At 44.1% G+C, this 23,824-nt stretch overlaps 2 protein-coding genes and 1 pseudogene across 3 annotated transcripts; all 3 read right to left on the bottom strand.

Moving 5' to 3' along the window:
- Positions 1–6,004: 6,004 nt before the first annotated feature.
- On the bottom strand, positions 6,005–12,388 carry polr1f (RNA polymerase I subunit F). Its single transcript, XM_084165357.1, has 4 exons — positions 12,067–12,388; positions 7,752–7,893; positions 7,312–7,520; positions 6,005–7,092 (listed from the first exon to the last, which is right to left on the bottom strand). Exons 1-4 carry the CDS (start codon positions 12,318–12,320, stop codon positions 6,645–6,647), a joined length of 1,053 nt encoding a protein of 350 aa, XP_084021483.1. The 5' UTR covers positions 12,321–12,388; the 3' UTR covers positions 6,005–6,644.
- Positions 12,389–14,302: 1,914 nt separating this feature from the next.
- LOC311132012 (twist-related protein-like) lies at positions 14,303–15,080 on the bottom strand (the record flags this gene model as incomplete). The annotated part of the gene is made up of 2 exons (XM_084165180.1): positions 14,303–14,472; positions 14,645–15,080. 2 exons carry the CDS (start codon positions 15,078–15,080, stop codon positions 14,303–14,305), a joined length of 606 nt encoding a protein of 201 aa, XP_084021306.1.
- A 2,415-nt stretch (positions 15,081–17,495) lies between these two features.
- On the bottom strand, positions 17,496–18,941 carry LOC311131776 (heart- and neural crest derivatives-expressed protein 2-like; annotated as a pseudogene). The gene is made up of 2 exons: positions 18,670–18,941; positions 17,496–17,755 (listed from the first exon to the last, which is right to left on the bottom strand). The product of its transcript is annotated as a heart- and neural crest derivatives-expressed protein 2-like (transcript).
- Between the last annotated feature and the right edge of the window lie 4,883 nt (positions 18,942–23,824).

Raw genomic sequence — 23,824 nt, 5'->3', positions numbered from 1 at the left:
CTTTATTGGCATGGGAAACGTATGTTAACATTGCCAAAGCAAGTGAAGTAGATAATAAACAAAAGTGAAATAAACAATAAATATTAACAGTAAACATTACACTCAGAAGTTCCAAAAGAATAAAGACATTTCAAATGTCATATTATGTATATATATATATATATATATATATATATATATATATATACAGTGTTGTAACAATGTGCAAATAGTTAAAGTACAAATGGGAAAATAAATAAACATAAATATGGGTTGTATTTACAATGGTGTTTGTTCTTCACTGGTTGCCCTTTTCTTGTGGCAACAGTTCACAAATCTTGCAGCTGTGATGGCACACTGTGGTTTTTCACCCAGTAGATAAGGGAGTTAATCAAAATTGGGTTTGTTTTCGAATTCTTTGTGGATCTCTGTAATCTGAGGGAAATATATGTCACTAATATGGTCAAATATTTGGCAGGAGGTTAGGAAGTGCAGCTCAGTTTCCACCTCATTTTGTAGGCAGTGTGCACATAGCCTGTCTTCTCTTGAGAGCCAGGTCTGCCTACAACGGCCTTTCTCAATAGCAAGGCTATGCTCACTGAGTCTGTACATAGTCAAAGCTTTCCTTAAGTTTTGGTCAGTCACAGTGGTCAGGTATTCTGCCACTGTGTACTCTCTGTTTAGGGCCAAATAGCATTCTAGTTTGCTCTGTTTTTTTGTTTGTTATTTCCAATGTGTCAAGTAATTCTCTTTTTGTTTTCTCATTATTTGGTTGGGTCTATGTCTCCTGAGTGGCGCAGTGGTCTAAGGCACTGCATTGCAGTGCTAGCTGTGCCACTAGAGATCCTGGTTCAAATCCAGGCTCTGTCGTAGCTGGCTGTGACCGGGAGACCCATGGGGCGGCGCACAATTGGCCCATGGTAGGGGAGGGAATGGCCGGCAGGGATGTAGCTCAGTTGGTAGAGCATGGCGTTTGCAACGCCAGGGTTGTGGGTTCGATTCCCACGGGGGCCCAGTATGAAAAATAATAATGTATGCGCTCACTAACTGTAAGTTGCTCTGAATAAGAGCGTCTACTAAAATGTCTAATGTTGTCGTGGGGTCTGTTTGTGAACAGAGCCCCAGGACCAGCTTACTTAGGGGACTCTTCTCCAAGTTCATCTCTCTGTAGGTGATGGCTTTGTTATGGAAGGTTTGGGAATTGCTTCCTTTTAAGTGGTTATAGAATTTAACGGCTCTTTTCTGGATTTTGATAATTAGCGGGTATTGGCCTAATTCTGCTCTATTTGGTGTTTTACGTTGTACACGGAGGATGTTTTTGCAGAATTCTGCATGCAGAGTCTCAATTTGGTGTTTGTCCCATTTTGTGAATTCTTCTTTGGTGAGCGGACCCCAGACCTCACAACCATAAATGGCAATGGGTTCTATAACTGATTCAAGTATTTTTAGCCAGATCCTAATTGGTATGTCAAATTTTATGTTCCTTTTGATGGCGTAGAAGGCCCTTCTTGCCTTGTCTCTCAAGTTACCTGTGGCGCTGATGTTTAGGCTGAGGTATGTATAGTTTTTTGTGTGCTCTAGGGCAACGGTGTCTAGATGGAATTTGTATTTGTGGTCCTGGCAACTCGACCTTTTTTGGAACACCATTATTTTTGTCTTACTGAGTCTCTCTCTTTCTCTTCCATTCCTCTCTCTCTCTCTCTCTCTCTCTCATGCCTCTATTTCTCTCTCTCCTATTCCTCTCTCTCTCATTCTCTCATTCCTCTCTCTCTCTGTCTCTCTCTCGCTCTATGGTTCTGGCTACATGAATGCAGGTCTATGAAGGAACAATGCTTTAGCTATCTCATGTAGAGCAGAATATGATATGCTTTAAAACATGAGACATACAACCAACGATGCACACCGTAGACCAGTTGTGGAAAACCCTCGTCCTGGAGAGCAGCTTATTCTCCAGCATTGCTCTAACCCACCTAATTAAGCAAATCAAGATCCTGAAGCAGAAGCCTACACACCCAGTAGCTCTCCGGGAGGAGGGTTAGCTTTCACCCTCTTCTGTATAGTCATGCTTCTGCTGTATATCAGGAAAACAATCATTATGAAGTTACAATGTTTTTCTATAGTCTTCTTATAAAACAAAAATAAAACAATGGAAATGTTAGATTGTGGTGTAGATTTCATAGACAGTTCCTGGAACAGCTGAGAGAAACGACTGCTTGTCACGCGCACATGCACACACACATCTCAGGCATCCATCTTGATATTTAATGAGAGGAGACATGCTCTCTGCTGGAGGAACTATTGCTGTGGAAGTACAAGAGATTTATCTCACACATAAGTGTGTGTGTGTGTGTGTGCGCGTGCCTCGATTCTCAATTGGTCCCGATATCTTACTTAGTTAACCCTATTGATCTGTCACTATCGCTTACTATAGAAAAGATCAACACAGTAACCAGAGTACTTAGTTAACCCTATTGATCTGTCACTATCGCTTACAATAGACAGGAGCAACACAGTAACCAGAGTCCTCACTCTGTTACAGTAACTAACCAATGTAAAACACTGTGTGTGTGTGTTAAGTGTGGGTGTGAGTGTTGACAGGGACAGAGCCAGCAGATTCAGCCAGGGGCTCTCTCGCTGACTAAGGAGCTGCGTCACTATTTATCACTGTGACAACAGCATACAGAAGGCGCCCAGGAGAGCACCACCACCTGCTCTAGTGTGTGTGGTTCTGAACACAGGCGCCCAGAGCTGAATCAGACCGGGAGACAATACGTAATGCTACCACATTACCTTCTTTCCAAAACACTTGAGCGTGCGGTCTCTGACCCGCTGTATGATAGACAGTTTAGTTTGAGTTAAGTTGGGTCTCTCTCTCCCTTGAGGTGGATATCAAGTGATCTGGAGCAGTGCTTGCAATAGTTTTATACTTCTATTAGTTTATAATTCTAAACTTGGAACTAAATTTAAAAAAGGAATGGGACCAATATCAACATGGCATTCTCTCGCCCTGGGCTCGCAGGCCTGCTCCTGTCTATGTCAAACACATAGGTGTACTAACCCAGTAGTCTACCAAGCAACACAGTGCTTGGCGCGGCCCAGCGAGTGGTGCTTTCCACCCGCTGGTGCTGGATCGAGGTGAGCGCTTTTCTTCGCGATGGATCGCACAGCTGTCAATTTGTGCTCAGTTTTAATAGGCACAATCGTAGTTACAACGCTCCTCTCGTTATCTCTCTGTCTCACACAAACATGCTGTAATTATGCAGTACAAAGAAATGTGCGCTCTGTTCACAACCGTCTATTATATGCAGCGCGTGAGGTTCAAATTTGTGAGTTTGAAGTTTGGGGAAGCTTACAATTTATCCTACTATTTCTACCGATCTGTGTGCCAGTTATGATTTTCATATGTGCATTTTTGTGGAACAGTTTCATTTCAATAATAACGTTTTGGTTTCTCAAAATCATTGTCACGTGGTTAATAATAGAAATCAGAAATAAATTATACAAATCTAAAAGTCACAAATTCTAGTAAAGCGAGAGCCCCAGCCTCTGCCATATACAGCGCCTTAAGAAAGTATTTATACACTTTGACTTATTTCACATTTTGTTGTGTTACAGCCTGAATTCTAAATGGATTAAATATTTTAAAAAATCACTCACCCATCTACACATAATATCCCATATTGACTAAGTCAAAACAAGTTAAGAAATGTTTGCAAATGTATTGAAAATGAAATACAGAAATCTAATTTACATAAGTATTCACACCCGTGAGTCAATACTTTGTAGAAGCACCCCCCCCCCCCTTTCCCTCAGAACAGCCTCAATTTGTCGGGGCATGGACTCTACAAGGTGTCGAAAGCGTTCCACAGGGATGCTGACCCATGCTGACGCCAATGCATCCCACAGTTGTGTCAAGTTGGCTGGATGTCCTTTGGGTGGTGGAACGGTTGATACACACGGGAAACGGTTGAGCGTGAAAAACACAGCAGCGTTGCAGTTGTTGACAGAAACCGGTGCACCTGGCACCTACTACCATACCCCGTTCAAAGGCACTTAAATATTTTGTCTTGCTCATTCACCCTCTGAATGGTACACACACACAATCCATGTCTCAAGACTTAAATATCCTTATTTAACCTGTCTCCTCCCCTTCATCTACACTGATTGAAGTGGATTTAACAAGTGACATCAATAAGGGATCATAGCTTTCACCTGGTCAGTCTATGTCATGGAAAGAGCAGATAATCTTAATGTTTTGTACAGTGCATTCGGAAAGTATTCAGACCCTTTACTTTTTCCACATTTTGTTAAGTTACAGCCTTATTCTGAAATTGATTTTAATTTTTTTCCCTCAATCTATACACAATACCCCATAATGACAAATCGAAAACAGGTTTAGACATTTTTGCAAATTTAAAATAATAAAACAGAAATACCTTATTTACATAAGTATTCAGACCCTTTGCTATGAGACTCGAAATTGAGCTCAGGTGCATCATGTTTCCATTGATCATCCTTGAGATGTTTCTACAACTTGGGAGTCCACCAGTGGTAAATTTTATTGATTGGACATTGGAAAGGCACACACCAGTCTATATAAGGTCCCACAGTTGACAGTGCATGTCAGAGCAAAACCAAGCCATGAGGTCGAAGAAATTGTGTGTAGAGTTTGGAGTTTGCCAAAAGCCACCTAAAGGACTCAGACCATGAGAAACAAGATTCTCTGGTCTGATGAAACCAAGATTGAACTCTTTGGCCTGAATGCCAAGCTTCACGTCTGGAGGAAACCTGGCAGCATCCCTACGGTGATGCATGGTGGTAGCAGCATCATGCTGTGGGGGAGACTAGTCAGGATCGAGGGAAAGATGAACGAAGCAAAGTACAGAGAGATGCTTGATGAAAACCTGCTCCAGAGCGCTCAGGACCTCAGACTGGGGCGAAGGTTCACCTTCCAACAAGACAACGACCCTAAACACACAGCCAAGACAATGCAGGAGTGGCTTCGGGACAAGTCTCTGAATGTCCTTGAGTGGCCCGGCCAGAGCCCGGACTTGAACCCGATCAAACATCTCTGGAGAGACCTGAAAATAGCTGTGCAGCGACGCTCCCCATCCAACCTGACAGAGCTTGAAGATCTACAGAGAAGAATGGGAGAAACTCCCCAAATACAGGTGTTCCAAGCTTGAAGCGTCATACCCAAGAAGACTTGAATCTAGGGGTTAAGGCTAGGATTAAGGTTAGGGTTAGGTAACATGCTAAGTAGTTGCAAAGTAGCAAGTAGTTGCTAAAGTTGTCTGACGAGATTCGAACGCGCAACCTTTGGGTTGCTAGACGTTCGCGTCAGATGCCCACCATGACCAACCACCCTACTTTCGTTTTTGCCTTAAGTAACCATCCGTCTTATATAACCATACCAAATGTAACATACACTAATTTGAGTACCAAAAGTAAAATGTGCTATGTTATGTCTAGTCCATGAGACTAGGCTGCAACCACATCAGTCATTGCAAGTAAAACTTTCCTCAATAAAGCAGCTAAAGGCAAAATCATAGCAGGAAAAGACAATATGTTCGTATCATCAACAGTTAGGTGTTAGTTTTGATTCACCTAATGATACGGACCCTACACTGTAGGTCCTAGTCAAAAACCATGATCATTACATATTAGACTAACGCTAGGTCTAATGATCTATTTCTCACCTGTGTGTTCAGCTCTGCTCTCCATTCTGTTCCTCATATGAAGTGAGGGTTGTGGCTCAACATATTTGATGACCCAACACTTCTCCCAAGTATGAACCTGTCTGATCTGATTGCATGATGATATGTACACAATGTGACAAACTGTACGATATGTAACAACACCCACTCAGGTGACTTGGGGGAGATGGACAAACTTTGCCTCGAATTAGTCCTTTTGGAAGATTTTCTTGGTAAGTCCTTCTCATGGACCTACTTCACCACCCACATCTACAATTGTAACTATCCTCTACCACACTAACTTATAAAAAGGCACACAACACAGTCACTCACAAATACATCATTATTTAATGAATAATACACTTTTCTCTGCTTTGCTGAAGTCTTCAATGTGTCACCTATACACAAGTAGAAGGACTAGACACTGGCAACATCTTTCCCTTTGTCTGGGGCCTTGAGAACAGCACAACAAACACCATCTCTGTTCCAAATCAAACCCTAATTCCCTACATAGCGCACTACTTTTGGCAAGGAACCTATATGATAGCCTTATGTGACCCTGGCCCAAACTAGTGCACCATGTAGGGAATAGGGTGCCATTTGAGATTTGAAGACTTTAACACACTGGTTAAGCCATGATGAACAGCCCTACAGCATGTTGATGTGTTCTAGCCGTAGCTAGAAGGGTAAAGCCTGGCTAACAAACACTGGAGTGCTTTACCATGAGCCACACTTGAGGCTTCTAGAAGTGACTTGGCTCCCTCTGCAGGTTTCTCAAGGGAACTACACAAAGAGCTGAATGAAGAGAGAGTCACGGATCACCCCAACAATATGGGAGACAATACAGGAATGAAGCTGTAACCAAACTAAGTCACCAGGTCTACTTAAGGCACTCCATTAGTCATTATCATCATCTTGTAATGTTCATCCAGTTTCACTAAATTATCTTGCTTCAGTCTTTCAGTCACATCATTTATTTTTCTTCTTCTTAGTTTTGGGCGTTTCAGGATCTCCATGGAGACAGGGCGTGATATCAACACCCTGTTTCCTCTTCCTGTTTGGCTTGTCACTAAGGTAACCGCTGGAGTCGCTCCCCTGCAATTCCACAGGACCCCTCTCATCCACTTCTCTCTCCACATCCTCCTCTTTCTGTCGTTTCTCCTTTTTCTTCCTCCTCTCTTCCGTGTGGCTGCTAGTGCTGCTGTCCTCTGCTGTTCCGTGCACAGCGTCTCCGGGGGCTGCTACTAAAGCCACCTCCTCTCTGCGTTTCTCCTTTTTCTTCTTCTTCTTGGGTTTGACGGTGGCATCGGGCGAGTCCTGGTTGGGTTCTAGAGCAGGTTCTGTGTCTGGTTCCTCCAGCTGTTCTGCGGGGTCAGTAGGATCAGAACTCTCTCCAGCTGCCATCAGCTCCTGAACCCTGAGAGAACACAAAACACACACAACTGTTTAGCCTCAGATAATCCATCTCTAATACATCCCCATAAACCTTGCCCCTGCCATGCAAGGCACATAATCACTGACCTTGATCACTCAATGCAGTTAACTGGGATTCAAAGTGATTTGTAGATCAGTGATTATGCGCAGTCCGACTGCAATGTAATCGATCTCAGACACACACACTCTCTCTCTAACCTACCGTGTCCTGTCAAGTCTTCCTCTGATCAGCAGTACGCCGACTGTGTCTGCATCTAGCTGACAGACCTCAAACTCCAGCTCTGCCCCTATCCTGGGTCCTGCCTCCCTCCAGGTGTCGATGGTGACGTGGGCTGGCTTCGGAACGCTGGCGTTGAAACAGCCATGGACTAGACAGCCCACGTGACTCACACCAAGCTTATTAACTATACCCTGGAAAGGGGGAAGAACGGAGGAGGTGAGAGAGAGAGAGGGAGGGAGATAGGGAGGGAGGGAGAGAGTTAGCTTAAACTAGACATTTCAAAGCAACTTGACCCATTCCATATCAAATAGATTACCGTCGTAACTAGCTACAACACGTCAACACTGCACAGTTCTCTGTAAGAATCACATCTGTTCTGTTTTGATTTGATGTCACACACAGTTACATAGCTTGCCTCTCACCAGTAGTTTATGTCCTCTCTGGGGTTGGAAGATGACAAAGTTGGCCTGTATGTCGAGGTGAATGTATCCGTTATCGTCGTAGATTTCTCCATGCTGCTGCAGCAAACTGACGTCATCATAGGCCAGAGGCACGCCCTTCAGACTGCACAGGGAACACAGGTAGACAGGTTCATAATCATTAGTGCACACCGTAGCAAAACGTTTTGCAACGGGGAAACTGAAAACCACCATTTCAGGTAGGTCCCTCCCCGTTTCGTCCAGTTTGCTTCTGTTTGGTTCCTAGAGAATACGACCCAGGTGTAGTTGCCGTCAGCAGAGAACATTGGGTGTGGTGCATGCCAGATACAGATGATTATGTGCAGGTTAGAATATCAATATAACATATTTAATGTGGTTCCTGGGATGTTTAATACAAGTTCTCAGAGTATTGTAAAGATCTGATATTCTGCACAGGCCTGCACGCTACAGAGGACTGGCAGTTATAAATATGTTTATAGATTCTCCGCAATCATAAAACAAAACACCATTGGTGACACCAAGATAAGACTCAAGAACTGTCAGAAAAGCAAAGAAACCTTTTTGACTGTCAAGACCTGAACCCAGACAGCTGTCAGTACAGGGTCTGCTACGATCATTTCATCACTGGTAAGTCAAGTCTGATCGATTTAGAGTTTAGTTTAGCTTTTGTGCTAACCAGGTGTTAACACTAAATAAGCCAAAATGTGCTAGCTAGATCAAATCAAATGTTATTTGTCACGTACATGTGCTTGGCAGATGTTATTGCGGGTGTAGCGAAATACTTGTAGTCTAACAAATATCATGTGTCGCGTGAGTTTAAAGGTTTTATTTTAGCTAACCCCAACTCTTTTCCTAACTGTAACCGAAATCTCCTAATTTGTTACAAAATGTAAAAAATGACATTAATTTGACAAAAACTGGATCCCTTCTAGCCATGACCATGAAAAGGGGAGACCAAATTGTACAATATGTTGTCCATATAGCCTTGAGGACATTATCGTCCAAATAAAACCTCCAGTGATAAAACTGCAATGATAATTTGTTGAGAACTTTCTCAACCATTCACAAGAGGGAAAATGTATTGACATCACAGCATAAGACCTCAATAACATAGGACAACCTGCTGTGTTGACTATTGGTAGTTCCAAACCAACAATAGATTTAATCTTTATATGACACTAAAACACCTGAAAGAATCAAACAATTAAGAGCCCTGATGGTATAGGTGACCTAAAGAAGGGATATTCTAACATCAGGCGCGCTTTTCATTTATGTACTTCTGTAGGTTCACCGGCTGACCTCTATCAGGACACCCATGCCGACTGGATTCCCACTGTGAAGATGAGTGATGCTGCAGCAGCATCCGTTTCTACTACTTTGTCCTACAAAATCTAGTATAATGATTAGCCTCTTATACATTGTCTACAGTTATGGTTTTTAAAATTGAGAACATATTGCTGAACAATAAATATGTAAACGGTGTGTGTGAGTTAAGCTATTCTCTGCTTCAGATGCACAATGTCAAGGGGTGCGTTGCAAATGCCCATAAGGCTAATGCCATCATACTGTAGGCCAGTTGCTCCCAACGCCGGTCCTCGAGTACCCCCCCCCAACAGTACAGTGTATTGTAGCCCAGGACAAACACACATGATTCAACTTGTCATCAGGCCCTCAATTAGTTGAATCAGGTATGTTTGTCTGGGGCTACAATAAAAATGTGTGCTGTAGAGAGTACTCAAGGACTGGAGTTGGGAACCACTGCTATAGGCCTATGGCTGCACTGGCGTTGCATGCAATTATCAGCCGCAAAATGATTTCACCTTGCTGATATGCAGATTTTTGGGGGGACAATCAAATAATTCTAATTGGAGAGTTTATGACTGAACAAAAAGTTAATTTCCATTCGAGAATACAACATAAACTATTTAGATTCCCTTCCCCTCTTTAGTGCAGGATTGTGATCTGTGATTAATCAACATCAACACTAGTTCAACTTGAATAATAGTTTAAGTTAACAATTAAAACAAGTTTAAACAACTTCAAAGAATCAACACTTTCGTATAATTTCAAAGTGTACAAGTAAGCTAAATCGTATGTAAAAGCTAGACATTTTAGTAACAAGTAGGCTATTACTATTATTACTTTCAGGTGATAACAACTGCCTAGGCGGCGGGTAGCTTAGTGGTTAAGAGCGTTGTGCCAGTAACTGAAAGGTTGCTGGTTCTAATCCCGAGCAGACTAGGTGAAAAATCTGTCGATGTGCCCTTGAGCAAGGCACTTAACCCTAATTATTCCTGTAAGTCGCTCTGGATAAGAGCGTCCGCTAAATGAATAAAATGTAAACAAAAAAGTAAATACTGGAGTAGCCTAGTGGTTAGAGCGTTGGGCCAGTAACTGAAAGGTTGCTGCTTTGCATCCCATCTGTCGATGTGCCCTTGAGCAAGGCACTTATCCCTAATTGCTCCTGTAAGTCGCTCTGGATAAGAGTGTCTGCTAAATGTAGGTGGCTTACCTCGCTCCACTGGTCCCTGATCTATTGGGTGAGCAGACTTCTGTTCCAGCAACAGCACACTTGATTATTAACTAATTAGGTTTGATACAGTGAAACAGGTGTGTTAGTGCTGGGCTGGAACAGAAGCATGCACACCCAGCAGCCTGCTCCAGTTGTAATAGGTTTATACATTGTGTGACTTTTAAACATTATTTTTTGTTCACAAAATTTGCTAACATGGGTACACATATAATCCATGGTATACAAGGATGTACCCTTATTCTCTTAGGACATTGATTGGGACCTCTTCATCTGCAGACAGGGTTTCATAGCTCTCTGTATCTGAAGTCCCCTGTAGCTCAGTTGGTAGAGCATGGCGCTTGCAACGCCAGGGTTGTGGGTTCGTTTCCCACGGGGGGGGGGGCCAGTATGAAAAATGTATGCACTCACTAACTGTAAGTCGCTCTGGATAAGAGCTTCTGCTAAATGACTAAAATGTAAATGTTATGACAGACAACATCACATAGAAACAGGCTGCATTATACTCAAGTTAGACAGCCCTGAATATTATGTTGCTATATCTCTCGGTCCTCAGTTTTTCTCGCTAGGGACTGGAACTGGAGAATAGCTTCATAATGTCCTCCCACAAAGGTACCTGCCCTATCCAGACTAGCCTACCCTCCCTTCTCTGACAGCTGGAAGTGCTAGCTAACCCTTTCACCCTCTTCCATGGCTTTTAGCTAGCTACCTACCTAGCGACAAATGCATTTGGAGTTACAACGATAAATACATAAAGATAGCTAATATGAAGTTAGCAAGCTGGTGATATTGAATGAGCTAACTAGCGAACATTACGTTAAGAGCTCATTTGAATTTTTTTTTTTTTGTCATTTAGCAGACGCTCTTATCCAGAGCGACTTACAGGAGCAATTAGGGTTAAGTGCCTTGCTCAAGGGCACATCGACAGATTTTTCACCTAGTCGGCTCGGGGATTAGAATTAGCCTGCACACTAAGTTTCTGTAGCAAGCTAGCTAATAATACATAGTTTTCGATCACTTTCTAAATATATTTACTTAGTTGAACAGGTTATCCTACTGCCTCCGTTTTCTAAGTCCTTAGAAAAACGAAATAATGGGCAATCTTCCCGAAGTTTCCGGAGGTAGCAAAACGCAGCCAGCCATGTGGACGACTGGAGGGCTTCAACCAGACTGAGTTTGGTCTTCCAACATGGCGCTTGGTGCGGTTGCTAGGTGATTTGTGACGCAACTGCAAGCCCTCTATAGGCCTATGTATCGGAACCCAACCAATGTTAGCAGTGTTTGACATTACCATCAAACTCTTGATACTGTTCTCGATATCAGGCATGCAACAGCAAAGATATTCTAAATACTAACTATTTCGGGATGATATCCATCTGCAAAGTAAGAAGCATGCTAGGTAACTCTGGTCCAGGGCGTTGTTCAGCTGCGTTCTCACTAACGAGTTGTTCAGGGAATTTGGGGGGGGGTGGTTTGTTTAGTGACTAGCTTCAATATAACGACCTACTTTCGTAACTCACCAAAGTGAAGATTGTTAGAGTGGCGAACATGTTTCTGAATGCGCAAACTGTCGTGTATACGAAGAACGAAAGTAAAACACTTTATAGCCATTTTTTACCGCCAGACTACCTCTTTAGTGCGCATGCGTCGGATATACACTAGTACGAGCTACATGCGCACTGCAACATGTATAAACTAGCAGCACATCGCAGAAGACTAGCAACTTCCCGTTAGCTAGCTAACTAGCATAATCAACCCATAGCTTACGTTTCTGAGTATCTTAGCAGTTCCGTGTTCAGTTCCTCTTGGATCCCTGTCCGTTTCTTATTCAGGTACATGGGTGACAGGGCAATATGTCTTCTGTGCGTGTCCGTGACCAGACACGAGTACGGCGCGGACACCAACTTGCACGCGTCAGCGAACGACGGGATCAGACTTGGGAACGCGCCTGTGTCTCCGCCGCCTGCCCCCAATTGTCCGTTTGCTGTCGGCTTGGTTAAAATTGAGACTTCGGTGGACATTTTTGCGTGTTTTGGGTCGTCTTCTGTCTGCTCCAAGTTCGCCGTGCTGCTGGAGGAACAGCAGGAAGGAAGTCGACGAGGGAAAACTTCCGTACTGAAGAGGGACCGCGAGTTTTGACAGTCAGTGTTTTTGTTATGTCGTCTCCTAGCGGAGAGGAGTAGTCAAAACCTGAACCTTTACACATTCCACTCCACATTCACTGACCCCCTCCTCTACCTAGGGGTTTGGGTTAGACAGATATCATTTACATTTACATTTTAGTCATTTAGCAGACGCTCTTATCCAGAGCGACTTACAGGAGCAATTAGGGTTAAGTGCCTTGCTCAAGGGCACATCGACAGATTTTTCACCTAGTCGGCTCGGGGATTAGAACCAGCGACCTTTCGGTTACTGGCACAACGCTCTTAACCACTAAAGCTACCTGCCGCCCCCATTCTTTCAGTAACTTTTCATCCGAGTACATTCTGATTGGGTTTACACAGTGCTTTGTTACAGCCTGAATTTAAAACGGATTAAATGTACATTTGTCACTGGCCTACGCACAATACTCCATAATGGCAGATTAGCAGATATCACTCTTCATTGATTGTGTGCCATGATTGAAATATATTCAAAGAAACTCAAACATAACAGTGTGTCATGATGCGGTTTTCCACTACAATCAATCCTACAGGCAGTTAGATGAGTAGTGGTGTGTTACCCTGTGCTGTTGGGTGTACAGATGTTCTCACTATTTAGTGTCAGTTTCATTTTAACCGTTAGATGGCAGAATCCTGTATGGAATATGGGTCCCAAAAAAACTAGTTACGTTACCAGCAAAAATATTGTAATCAGATTACAGATAACCTTTGAAAAACTAGATGATTACTTATTGGATTTGTTTGGCACCTTTACATTCAGAAAGGATGTTTGCGAGAAGAAGAAAAAACATGACACCTTTCTGTTTTCTCAATTACATTCAATTCAGCATTGTAAAAAAGGTTTAAGTTTGTTCCACCTGAGCGAGTCTGACCACAAGTCAGAGACCACTATGATGACACACCAAATGCGTTTTATGGATCCTTTTTTGTCTTCTAATGTCTCTTAAGGGGAAAGTAATCAAATTACGTTACTGGGTTTGGGTAATCCAAAAGTTACGTTACTGATTACAATTTTGGACAAGTAACTAGTAACTGTAACAGATTATATTTATAAAGTAACCTACCCAACCCTGCAAACATCGGTAGCCTACTGTTACTGTATAAGAGCATCAGCTAAATGACTAAAATGTCAATTCAAACATACAATAATTAAAGATATTTACAACACTACAAAATTAGAAATGCATTTAGAAATGGACCCATTCTTCTTTGTAACATAGATCAATAAATTGTTATTTCAGAATCCAGCAGAAAAAAAATATCTATAACTTTGTATGAGTTTGTTGATACAAAGACTGGTACTTCATCTGTTGCCAATCCCCATGGAGAGAAATTGAGTGTAGAGGTCACAGGAGGCTGCTGAGGGGAGGACGGCTCAAAATAATGGCTGGAACGGAGCAAATGGAATGGCATCAAACACATGTTTATTGTATCTGATACCATTCCACCTATTCCGCTCCAGCCATTAGTATGAGCCCGTCCTCCCCAATTAAAATGGCGCCAACCTCCTGTGGTAGAGGTCATTTGGAGCATTCTGACAGTCTCCATGTCTGTGTGTGAAGCATAGAACAGACCAAAATGAGCTATAGTTGTCCACTGATGGGTTTTTGACCTATTATCGGCCCTGTGTGTCCCGTATAAGGCTTATGGATGGTTGGAACCAAGCACACAGAAACAGGCCAGCATATCTCCCACCATAGAGATACACAGTACAGAAAGTGTTCTAATTCTCCAACATTCGTCGTTACGAGGTGTTCCACCATGGTTCTGAATGTATCACGCTAGGCCATTTAGTCCTGTTTTTCCCCAGTATACCACAGTCCAGTTATGGCATGTGAGCACTAGTGTGAGGTAGCAGACCTGGACCATGCGTCCTCCTCCATCCTCCACACTGAGAAGGCATAGCTCAGACGCTCATGGGCCACGGAACCACAGCTGGCTGCTCCTGACACATGTGCTTCATCCAAATCCAGGTCCATTCCCTCGCCCTGCAGCACGTGGTGGAGGAAGTCTAGAATCGTAAGAAGAAGAATCTTCATCATTAGCCTCACCATCATCATCATTATTTGTTTGGCACCTTTTGTAATGACATTGCAGCCCAAAGTGCTTTACGGATTGGCACCTCAAATGTATAATTGGTTAATTGGTTGATTAAATGATCATAATAACAGAAAGTAGCCTACCTATGTACCGCGTGGCCAGTTTGAGTGTCTGGATCTTGCTGAGTTTGTCTGAGGGCAGTGTGGGAATGATCTGTCGTAGCGAGGCGAAGGCCTGGTTGAGTGACTGGGTCCTCTGGCGCTCCCGTACGTTGGCCATGACACGCTGAGCCTGCATGTCCTCCAGAGACCTGGGTAGGCTGCTCACACTGCTGACGTCACTCCCGTCACTTCTGTCACTTCCTCTCCTCTTCCCTCTCTTCTTCCCCGGGCTTTGGCTATTCCGGTTCCCCTCCTCTTCTTCATCTTCGTCCTGCTCCCTCTGTGTCCTTGGGCTTGCCCGCTGTTTTCTGGTGCCTCTACGAGGCCTCCGGTGTTGGTCGATCTCTTCCTCACTGTTCCCAGCGCTGTCGACCGGAGAACCACACCCCACCGGGGAACACATCAAGTCCCCAAACATCACCTGATTCCTGACCCTTAATCCCTGACCAATGACCTTAACCCCTGACCCTGGTCACAGCATCACTACACACCCCCTGGAAACCTGGTGGATCCTGTCCCTTTAAGAGAGGAGTAAAGATCTGTATTTCTCTCTCCCACACTCTTTTGGCCCTTTCAGAGAGGAGTGTAGATAGTTAACATTGATCCAGTCTCGCGCCAGCTCCGTGCATCACCGAGAAGGTACTCTGCCGGTTGGAGATCTTTATAACCGTGCAGCGCTCGGAGCGGGGTTTTGGGGAGCGCTGTGATTGGGTGAGATGGTGAGGTGACGTCAGGAGGGGGTGGGTGGGCGGGATAAGGTGGGAACCGTGAGGAAAGTTTCCGTTATGAGAAAGGTCGCTCATAGTCCGTTATACGTTCTGAGCCAAAAACACCAGAGCGCCCAGAAATGATTTCAGAATGTTTTGTGTTTTGCGTATGAGCACAGTCACTATTAAAAAGTAAAATGTGCATATTTTAATGTATTCAAAGCGGAAATGATGTTGAATAACTTAATGGGAGGGATGGAGCGGCTAGGGGGCTTGTCAAATCTCCCTCTGCGAGTTCTGCCCTAAGGCACTCATGCGCAATTAGGTGTGTCCAAAAGACCACACACATTTATTGGATTTCTTTAAGCAAATCAGTCAGGTTTAATTTGTCCAATTTGCCTTAATTCCTGTAGAGGTCATGAAAACAGACCTAGCCAATAGCTGATTCAGATATTATATAATAATAATAATATGCCATTTAGCAGACGCTTTTATCCAAAGCGACTTACAGTCGTGCGTGCATACATTTTTGTGTATGGGTGGTCCCGGGGATCGAACCCACTACCTTGGCGTTACAAGCGCCGTGCTCTACCAGCTGAGCTACAGAGGACCACGCAGCTTATAACCTATTCTGCATCACTGTATGCTACAAAGACAAGCCAGTGAGAACTTCAGCCATTTCTATCGGAAAAGAGAAAGGTAAACAGCAGGTTTTCCATAGCCGAAGATTGACTGTTTATTTTTCTTTACTCTAAGGTATGCAGCTAAGTGGTTCTGCCCCCCGCTGGGACCCCGGCAGAGCGTCTCAGGTTTAAAAGGCAAGCCGGCCCAGGGAGCTCACAGGGCGGATCCCAGCTCACAGCGGGTCGCTGATGCCGTGGACGGCTGGAGCGCAATGCAAACATTGGAGGTGCGTGGATGGGAAAGGCGTAGAGAGCGAACCCACGCGCGCGCGCGTGCACACACACACACACACACACACACAAAGGGCCGAAACTATATTCGGATTTCGTCATAAGACCACCGTTATTAATAAATTACGCAATTAACCTAACAAATGGCTCATGAATGAATGGTAGGCCATGAGGAAGATTAGACATGTATTTTAGAAACTACGCAAAAGAGCAATTTGTGACAATCACAGAAACCTTTTCAGTTGAGGTTGGTATCCTATAGAGAGATAAATCAGGTTATAATGAAAGGCCTTCAATAATAAATGGCCATGGGTATTGTATTGGCCTGTAGGCGGCGTACTCTCCTATAAAAGAGGGGGCTAGGTCGCTGACAAGGAACTCCATGGTCTGAACTACTGTGACACACGCGCGCGCGCGCGCACACACGCACGCACGCACGCACGCAGGGGCTGATGAGGTAGCTTTCCCCCAGTGGTAAATCTCTCTAATCACCTCTCTCTAATGAACTCTACCCTGGAACCCTCTCACACAATTAGCACCTCACCACCAGATAGAGATGATGAGACAACACAATCTGTCCCTATCTGGATCCCCTCATTATCTACAGTCAAACGTCTTTGGGTTGGATGCTGTTGTGCCTCCCCTAGCCCACATATTTTTCAATAACATCAATTACGTTTTCTATTCTCATTGATTTCCCATGATAATTAAACCCATGCAAATCAACCCAGTTCAACCTATTAAAACAAAACGAGTTGTTTGCTCAGTATCATGTCATTTAAAAAGTAAACTGAGCCCAAGTGTTTGTAGGATCATTATTATTTCCAGAATAATGTTAATAACACATTTCTGCAACACTATAAAAAGTATAAATAGCTACCTGAAATTATATTTATATATGTTAACAACCACAGATCCATTCTTAAAATGTGATATTCCATAAAAACATATAATATAATCAGTATCATCAGTCTGATATCTCATCACTCAGATAGATCCTGATCAGGTGTTTTCCAGTATAGGTCCGCCATAAAATGAATATCTGATCAATCAATCATTTAATCTGCTTCTGATCACGCTGATATATCCTGATCAGGTGTTCTTTAACAGGAGATGTAGACGATTGTGAGATGAAGCATCAATCAATCTAACCAGTCTGATTAATTGATCTGCTTCTGATCATGCTGATGGATCTATGTGATCCTGATCAGGTCAGGTGTTCCCTAACAGGTCCGTCATGAAGGAGATGTAGGCGATTGCGAGGCGGAGCGTCTCGATACGCGACAGCCTCTTCTCGTAAACGAAGGTCGGCACTTTCCTCCGTAGCTCGTCAAAGGCCTCGGTCAGACTGAACATCCTCTTCCTCTCCCGAACGTTTGCCGCCTGACGCTAGCCCACGTTGATCACACGCCTCCACTTTGACCGCCCGGTGTGTATTTGAGAGGTGTGTGTGTGAGAGGTGTTAGAGATGTGTGTTAGAGGTGTGTGTGTGTGAGATGTGTGTGTGTGAGGTGTGTGTGTGTGAGAGGTGTGTGTGTGAGAGGTGTGTGAGATGTGTGTTAGAGGTGTGTGTGTGTGAGATGTGTATGAGAGGTGTGTGTGTGAGAGGTGTGTGAGATGTGTGTTAGAGGTGTGTGTGTGTGTGAGATGTGTGTTAGAGGTGTGTGTGTGAGAGGTGTGTGTGAGAGGTGTGTGTTAGAGGTGTGTGTGTGAGAGGTGTGTGTGTGTGAGGTGTGTGTGTGAGAGGCGTGTGTGTGTGTGGTGTGTGTGTGTGAGAGGTGTGTGTGTGTGAGGTGTGTGTGTGAGAGGTGTGTGTGTGTGTGTGTGTGTGTGTGTGTGTGAGGTGTGTGTGTGAGAGGTGTGTGTGTGTGTGTGTGTGTGTGTGAGGTGTGTGTGAGAGGTGTGTGTGTGTGTGTGTGTGTGTGAGGTGTGTGTGTGAGAGGTGTGTGTGTGTGTGTGTGTGAGGTGTGTGTGTGAGAGGTGTGTGTGTGTGTGTGTGTGTGTGTGGTGTGTGTGTGAGAGGTGTGTGTGTGTGTGTGTGTGTGAGGTGTGTGTGAGAGGTGTGTGTGTGTGTGTGTGTGTGTGTGAGGTGTGTGTGAGAGGTGTGTGTGTGTGAGGTGTGTGTGTGTGAGGTGTGTGTGTGAGGTGTGTGTGTGAGAGGTGTGTGTGTGTGTGTGTGTGTGTGAGGTGTGTGTGTGAGAGGTGTGTGTGTGAGAGGTGAGTGTGTGTGTGTGTGTGTGAGGTGTGTGTGTGAGAGGTGTGTGTGTGTGTGTGTGAGGTGTGTGTGTGAGAGGTGTGTGTGTGTGTGTGAGGTGTGTGTGTGAGAGGTGTGTGTGTGTGTGTGTGAGGTGTGTGTGTGAGAGGTGTGTGTGTGTGTGTGAGAAACAGCCCGGGCTGTAGGTATAGGCAAGTGTTCTCCCTGTGGCAGTCTCATGCAGGTGATGTCCGGTGTTTTCCCTTTGGAGTGTGCCTGTCTCCTGATGGCTCCCGTTAACGTAGGAGATGGTCATAGTACCGGCCCCGGTAGCCACTGGCGGGGAGAAAGCTGTCTGTGAGCTGTTTTGACGCTGAAGTAGACTTTGGGTGAATCTCCATGAGGTTTATGTCATTGACAACGTCATGCAGCGCAGAGTCCCCAAGACGGCCCTGCCTCTCCATTTAAAACACACATACCTACTGTTGAATCTTTAAGGATCTGTCCGTCTGGAAGGGGAGTTAATGAATATATAGTCATGTTACTTTAGGAATTCAGCCAAGTACAATAATGTATAATCTGAGCCGTGAGTAAATTAGGGTCTGGCTCCATGAAGGTGAACACTCCACCACCATTCACTTTAAGCCTGATGATAACCGGACACGTTCGCCGGCCTGCGGTGTGTAGCGGAAGACATCTATCCTACCGTTATTCTAGATTTTCAAATCCTAGGAAGGCATTTGGGCCAAAGGGTCATGATTTTAACTTAAAAGTGTAGTAAAAATCAACACCTTTTAGGCGAATATTGGATAAAAGCTGCTTCTATCTTTTTTAATATTCTGGTTGTGATTTTGAATCTGTCTAATCCATTCCCCACCTGAGGTGTCCAAATCCTGTCAAGGGGCAACACGGCGAGTTCCTCTTTGGCTCGAGTCCAACCTCCAAACCGTCAGCGGTCCTGCTGTTTTAATAAGTCCCTTCTCTCCTCTCCCTCAGCGCACACGCCTTTCATGTCCTTATACTTCTGAACGGAGTCCATTTCAGAAGTTAACTGTGAGCTGGGTTGGATATGATAGGAGAGCAGGAGCCTAGATGTGTTGTCCGTCTGAACGCTTTAGGCTTCAACAAGGGTTTTGAAGAGGAGAGCCGGTCCAACCCAAGGGTCATTCAGTGCTGTCTGCTCTCTTTCTCTCCTTCACTTCGTAGGCTAAATAAGGATACTTCTGCCAATTCCACAGGCCAGAGAGAGAAAGACACCAAATAGTACATTCCCAACTGTCACTATCCTCCACAAGGCTTTCTGTTGTAAATGAGTGTAAATAGCTGCTGGTTCCCATGGTAGGAGGACAGTATCCACACAGCAGTATAGGCCTGAAGGGAGGTCGGAGGAGAGAAGGAGAGTAGATGAAGAGGAGGAGAGAAGGAGAGGAAGAGGGGAGATGAGGAAATAGGGAGCGGAGGAAATGTGAAGAGTAGGCCAAAGGAGGAGGGCAGAGAAAGAGAGGAGGAGAGGAGGCCAGAAGAGGAGAGGCCTGAGGAAGAGAGGAGAGGAGGAGAAAAGAGGAGAGGCCTGATTAAGAGAGGAGAGGAGGAGAGAAGAGGAGAGGCCTGAGTAAGAGAGATATGTGTGTTCAGGTGCGTGTATGTCAGCACTCAAAGTTGAGTAGTTCTCCTTAATCTCTAACCCCTTCTCCCTGACCTGCCCCCCACCTCTCTCTCTATCGCTCTCTCTCGCTCTCTCTCTCTGTTGTCCTGGCAGGAGGGTAAACTGTGACATTCCGGTGGTAGTCGTGGTAATGCTGAGAAAGCACAGCTGGACGGAGATATGAGGTAATCTCAACCTGGGGCTGCTGGGTAAATATTGGTCTTAAATAAGAAATAAAACCCCAAAGACACACACACACACACACACACACACATACACACACACAGACACTTTGCTATTAATCCACTTAAAAAGCACATTTTAACCTGACCATCAGTCTGTATTGACCCACAGACTGCTGAGCTGTTTAGACAGTGGTCATCTTTAATTAATGACTACAGACTGGTCTCTCTGAGGGAAAGAGGAAAGTAGAGAGACAGTGGGAGAGAGAGAGAAATATGGAGGAAACGGTGGGAGTTAGACAGGAAAAGACCGTCAGCGTAAAGAAGAATTTGTTCTTAACTGACTTGCCTAGTTAAATAAAGGTTAAATAAAACATTTAAATAATTAAATATAGCTCATAGAAACGCATTGAATAACATATTCATAAATGGCAAAAAAAATACAATATAGAATAAGGTCTTGAAATGTCTGTCCTGTATCTAGGAGATATAAGAAAGATCAGGAAATATTTATATATATCCTAACATTGTCCTGAGGTTATCCTAACATTGTCCTGAGGTTATCCTAACATTGTCCTGAGGTTATCCTAACATTGTCCTGAGGTTATCCTAACATTGTCCCGAGGTTGTCCTAACATTGTCCCGAGGTTATCCTAACATTGTCCCGAGGTTGTCCTAACATTGTCCTGAGGTTATCCTAACATTGTCCCGAGGTTGTCCTAACATTGTCCTGAGGTTGTCCTAACGTTGTCCTGAGATTGTCCTGTGGTTGCAGAGGCCCACAACTCTAGAAAAAGTTCCCTTAAACGATCCATTAAGGTTTGCAGTATTCCTAGCCACAGAGAACCCGGCCCACTTCCTAGTGTCTAAAATATCATATTTGAGTAAATATAAAATACATATTGTATACGTTGACCAACAGCATCCAAGTTCCTAACTAAGTAAATAGCTAAACATACATGAGAACAACCCACTGTTTCCTCTTACAGCCTCGTAACGAACAGCCATAAAACAGACAAGAGGTGCAAAGTTTACTGAATCTCATGATGCAGTGTGAGCAGCAGGTGTGTGTGTGTGTGTGTATGTGTGTGAGAGAGCGAGAGAGAGAGAGCGAGAGAGCGCAATTTAATAACTAGTCAGTCTTCAGCCATGCAAAAGACGCTCTGCAGCATTCGTCTCCTCTGTCACCTCTACTCATCACCCGTGCTATCAGGTTAGACACACACACACACACACACACACACACACACACCACACCACACACCACACCACACACACACACACACACACACACACCACACACACACACACACACACACACACACACACACACACACAGAGATAATATGAGGGAGTATCTGGGACCTGTGCAGTGACAGTATGGGTGACCTGGTGAGTGCGGCCTACCTCCCTGGAGCTGGCAGCAGAGCCTGGGACTATATTAATCTCCACCCTTGCCTGCTGTGTGATCCTGCTGGGGCACTGCCCATCTGGAGAGAGGTAGGCATCCTCCACTCTATTATCTCTGTAACTCGCTCCTCTTTCCAGGCTTCCCTTTCACTCTTTTTCTATCTACTTCTGTCTCCAGTTCTCTCACATCCCTTCTTTCATCCTTCCCTCCCTACATCCCATCTCTATCTGTCTCTCTCTAGCTGTCTCTCTCTCTCTTCCTCATGCCAGCATACAAAGAGTGTAAGGTATAGCCATGTTGTCAGCGGGTCCCTGAACAATGCATCCAGGTGGTTACTGTTCAGTCATCATGTGACTCTCTCTCTCTCTCTGAATTTTTTTCTATCCAAATTGCTTTATTGGCATGATGTAATAATGTACATACACCGCCGGTCAAAAGTTTTAGAACACCTACTCATTCAAGGGTTTTTCTTTATTTTTACTATTTTCTACATTGTAGAATAATAGTGAATACATCAGAACTATGAAATAACACATATGGAATCATGTAGTAACCAAAAAAGTGTTAAACCAATCAAAATATATTGTATATTTGAGATTCTTCAAATAGCCACCCTTTGCCTTGATGACAGCTTTGCACACTCTTGGCATTCTCTCAACCAGCTTCATGAGGTAGTCACCTGGAATGCATTTAAATTAACAGGTGTGCCTTCTTAAAAGTTATTTTGTGGAATTTCTTTCCTTCTTAATGCGTTTGAGCCAATCAGTTGTGTTGTGACAAGGTAGGGGAGTATACAGAAGATGGCCCTATTTGCTAAAAGACCAAGTCCATATTATGGCAAGAACAGCTCAAATAAGCAAAGAGAAACGACAGTCCATCATTACTTTAAGACTTGAAGGTCAGTCAATAGGGAACATTTCAAAAACGTTGAAAGTTTCTTTATGTTCAGTCGCAAAAACCATCAAGCGCTATGATGAAACTAGCTCTCATGAGGACCACCACAGGAATGGAAGACCCAGAGTTACATCTGCTGCAGAGGATAAGTTCATTAGAGTTACCAGCATCAGAAATTGCAGCCCAAATAAATGCTTCACAGAGTTCAAGTAACAGACACATCTCAACATCAACTGTTCAGAGGAGACTGTGTGAATCAGTCCTTCATGGTTGAATTGCTGCAAAGAAACCACTACTAAAGGAGACCAATAATAAGAAGAGACCTGCTTGGGCCAAGAAACACGAGCAATGGACATTAGACCGGTGGAAATTTGTCCTTTGGTCTAGAGTCCAAATTGGAGATTTTTGGTTGCAACCGCCGTGTCTTTGTGAGACGCGGTGTGGGTGAACGGATGATCTCCGCATGTGTATTTCCCACCGTAAAGCATGGAGGAGGAGGTGTTATGGTGTGGGGGTGCTTTGCTGGTGACACTGTCTGTGATTTATTTAGAATTCAAGGCACACTTAACCTGCATGGCTACCACAGCATTCTGCAGCGATACGCCATCCCATCTGGTTGGGCTTAGTGGGACTATCATTTGTTTTTCAACAGGGCAATGACCCAACACACCTCCAGGCTGAGTAAGGGCTATTTTACCAAGAAGGAGAGTGATGGAGTGCTGCATCAGATGACCTGGCCTCCACATTCCCCCGACCTCAACCAAATTGAGATGGTTTGGGATGAGTCGGATCGCAGAGTGAAGGAAAAGCAGCCAACAAGTGCTCAGCATATGTGGGAACTCCTTCAAGACTGTTATAAAAGCATTCCTTATGAAGCTGGTTGAGAGAATGCCAAGAGTGTGCAAAGCTGTCATCAAGGCAAAGGGTGTCTATTCTACTTCATGATTCCATTTGTGTTATTTCATAGTTTTGATGTCTTCACTATTATTCTACAATGTATAAAATAGTAAAAATATAGAAAAACTCTTGAAATAGTAGGTGTTCTAAAACTTTTGACCGGTAGTGTATATGTACTTTGGAATTAGGTGATTAATCAGTAACAACAATAATCAAGGGTAAAGATAACCATACAATGGACAATAACAATAACAATAGCATAGAGGACATTTGCAGGTTGGTCTGTCAGACACTGTCCCTAATTTTATGGCAGGCAGT

The sequence above is a fragment of the Coregonus lavaretus genome (genome assembly GCF_964263955.1).
Source record: "Coregonus lavaretus genome assembly, chromosome: 7".
Classification (NCBI taxonomy): Eukaryota; Metazoa; Chordata; class Actinopteri; order Salmoniformes; family Salmonidae; genus Coregonus; species Coregonus lavaretus.
This window is presented reverse-complemented; position numbering and strand designations above follow the sequence as displayed.

Excerpts from the sequence above, each read along its gene's own strand:
- polr1f (XM_084165357.1), bottom strand. The coding sequence starts at position 12,320 with ATGTCCACCGAAGTCTCAATTTTAACCAAGCCGACAGCAAACGGACAA. Across the intron at positions 7,894-12,066 it reads CTGCTAAGATACTCAGAAAC|TCTGAAGGGCGTGCCTCTGG; the intron begins GTAAGCTATGGG and ends TTCCCTGTGCAG. Across the intron at positions 7,093-7,311 it reads GGAAGACTTGACAGGACACG|GGTTCAGGAGCTGATGGCAG; the intron begins GTAGGTTAGAGA and ends GTGTTCTCTCAG.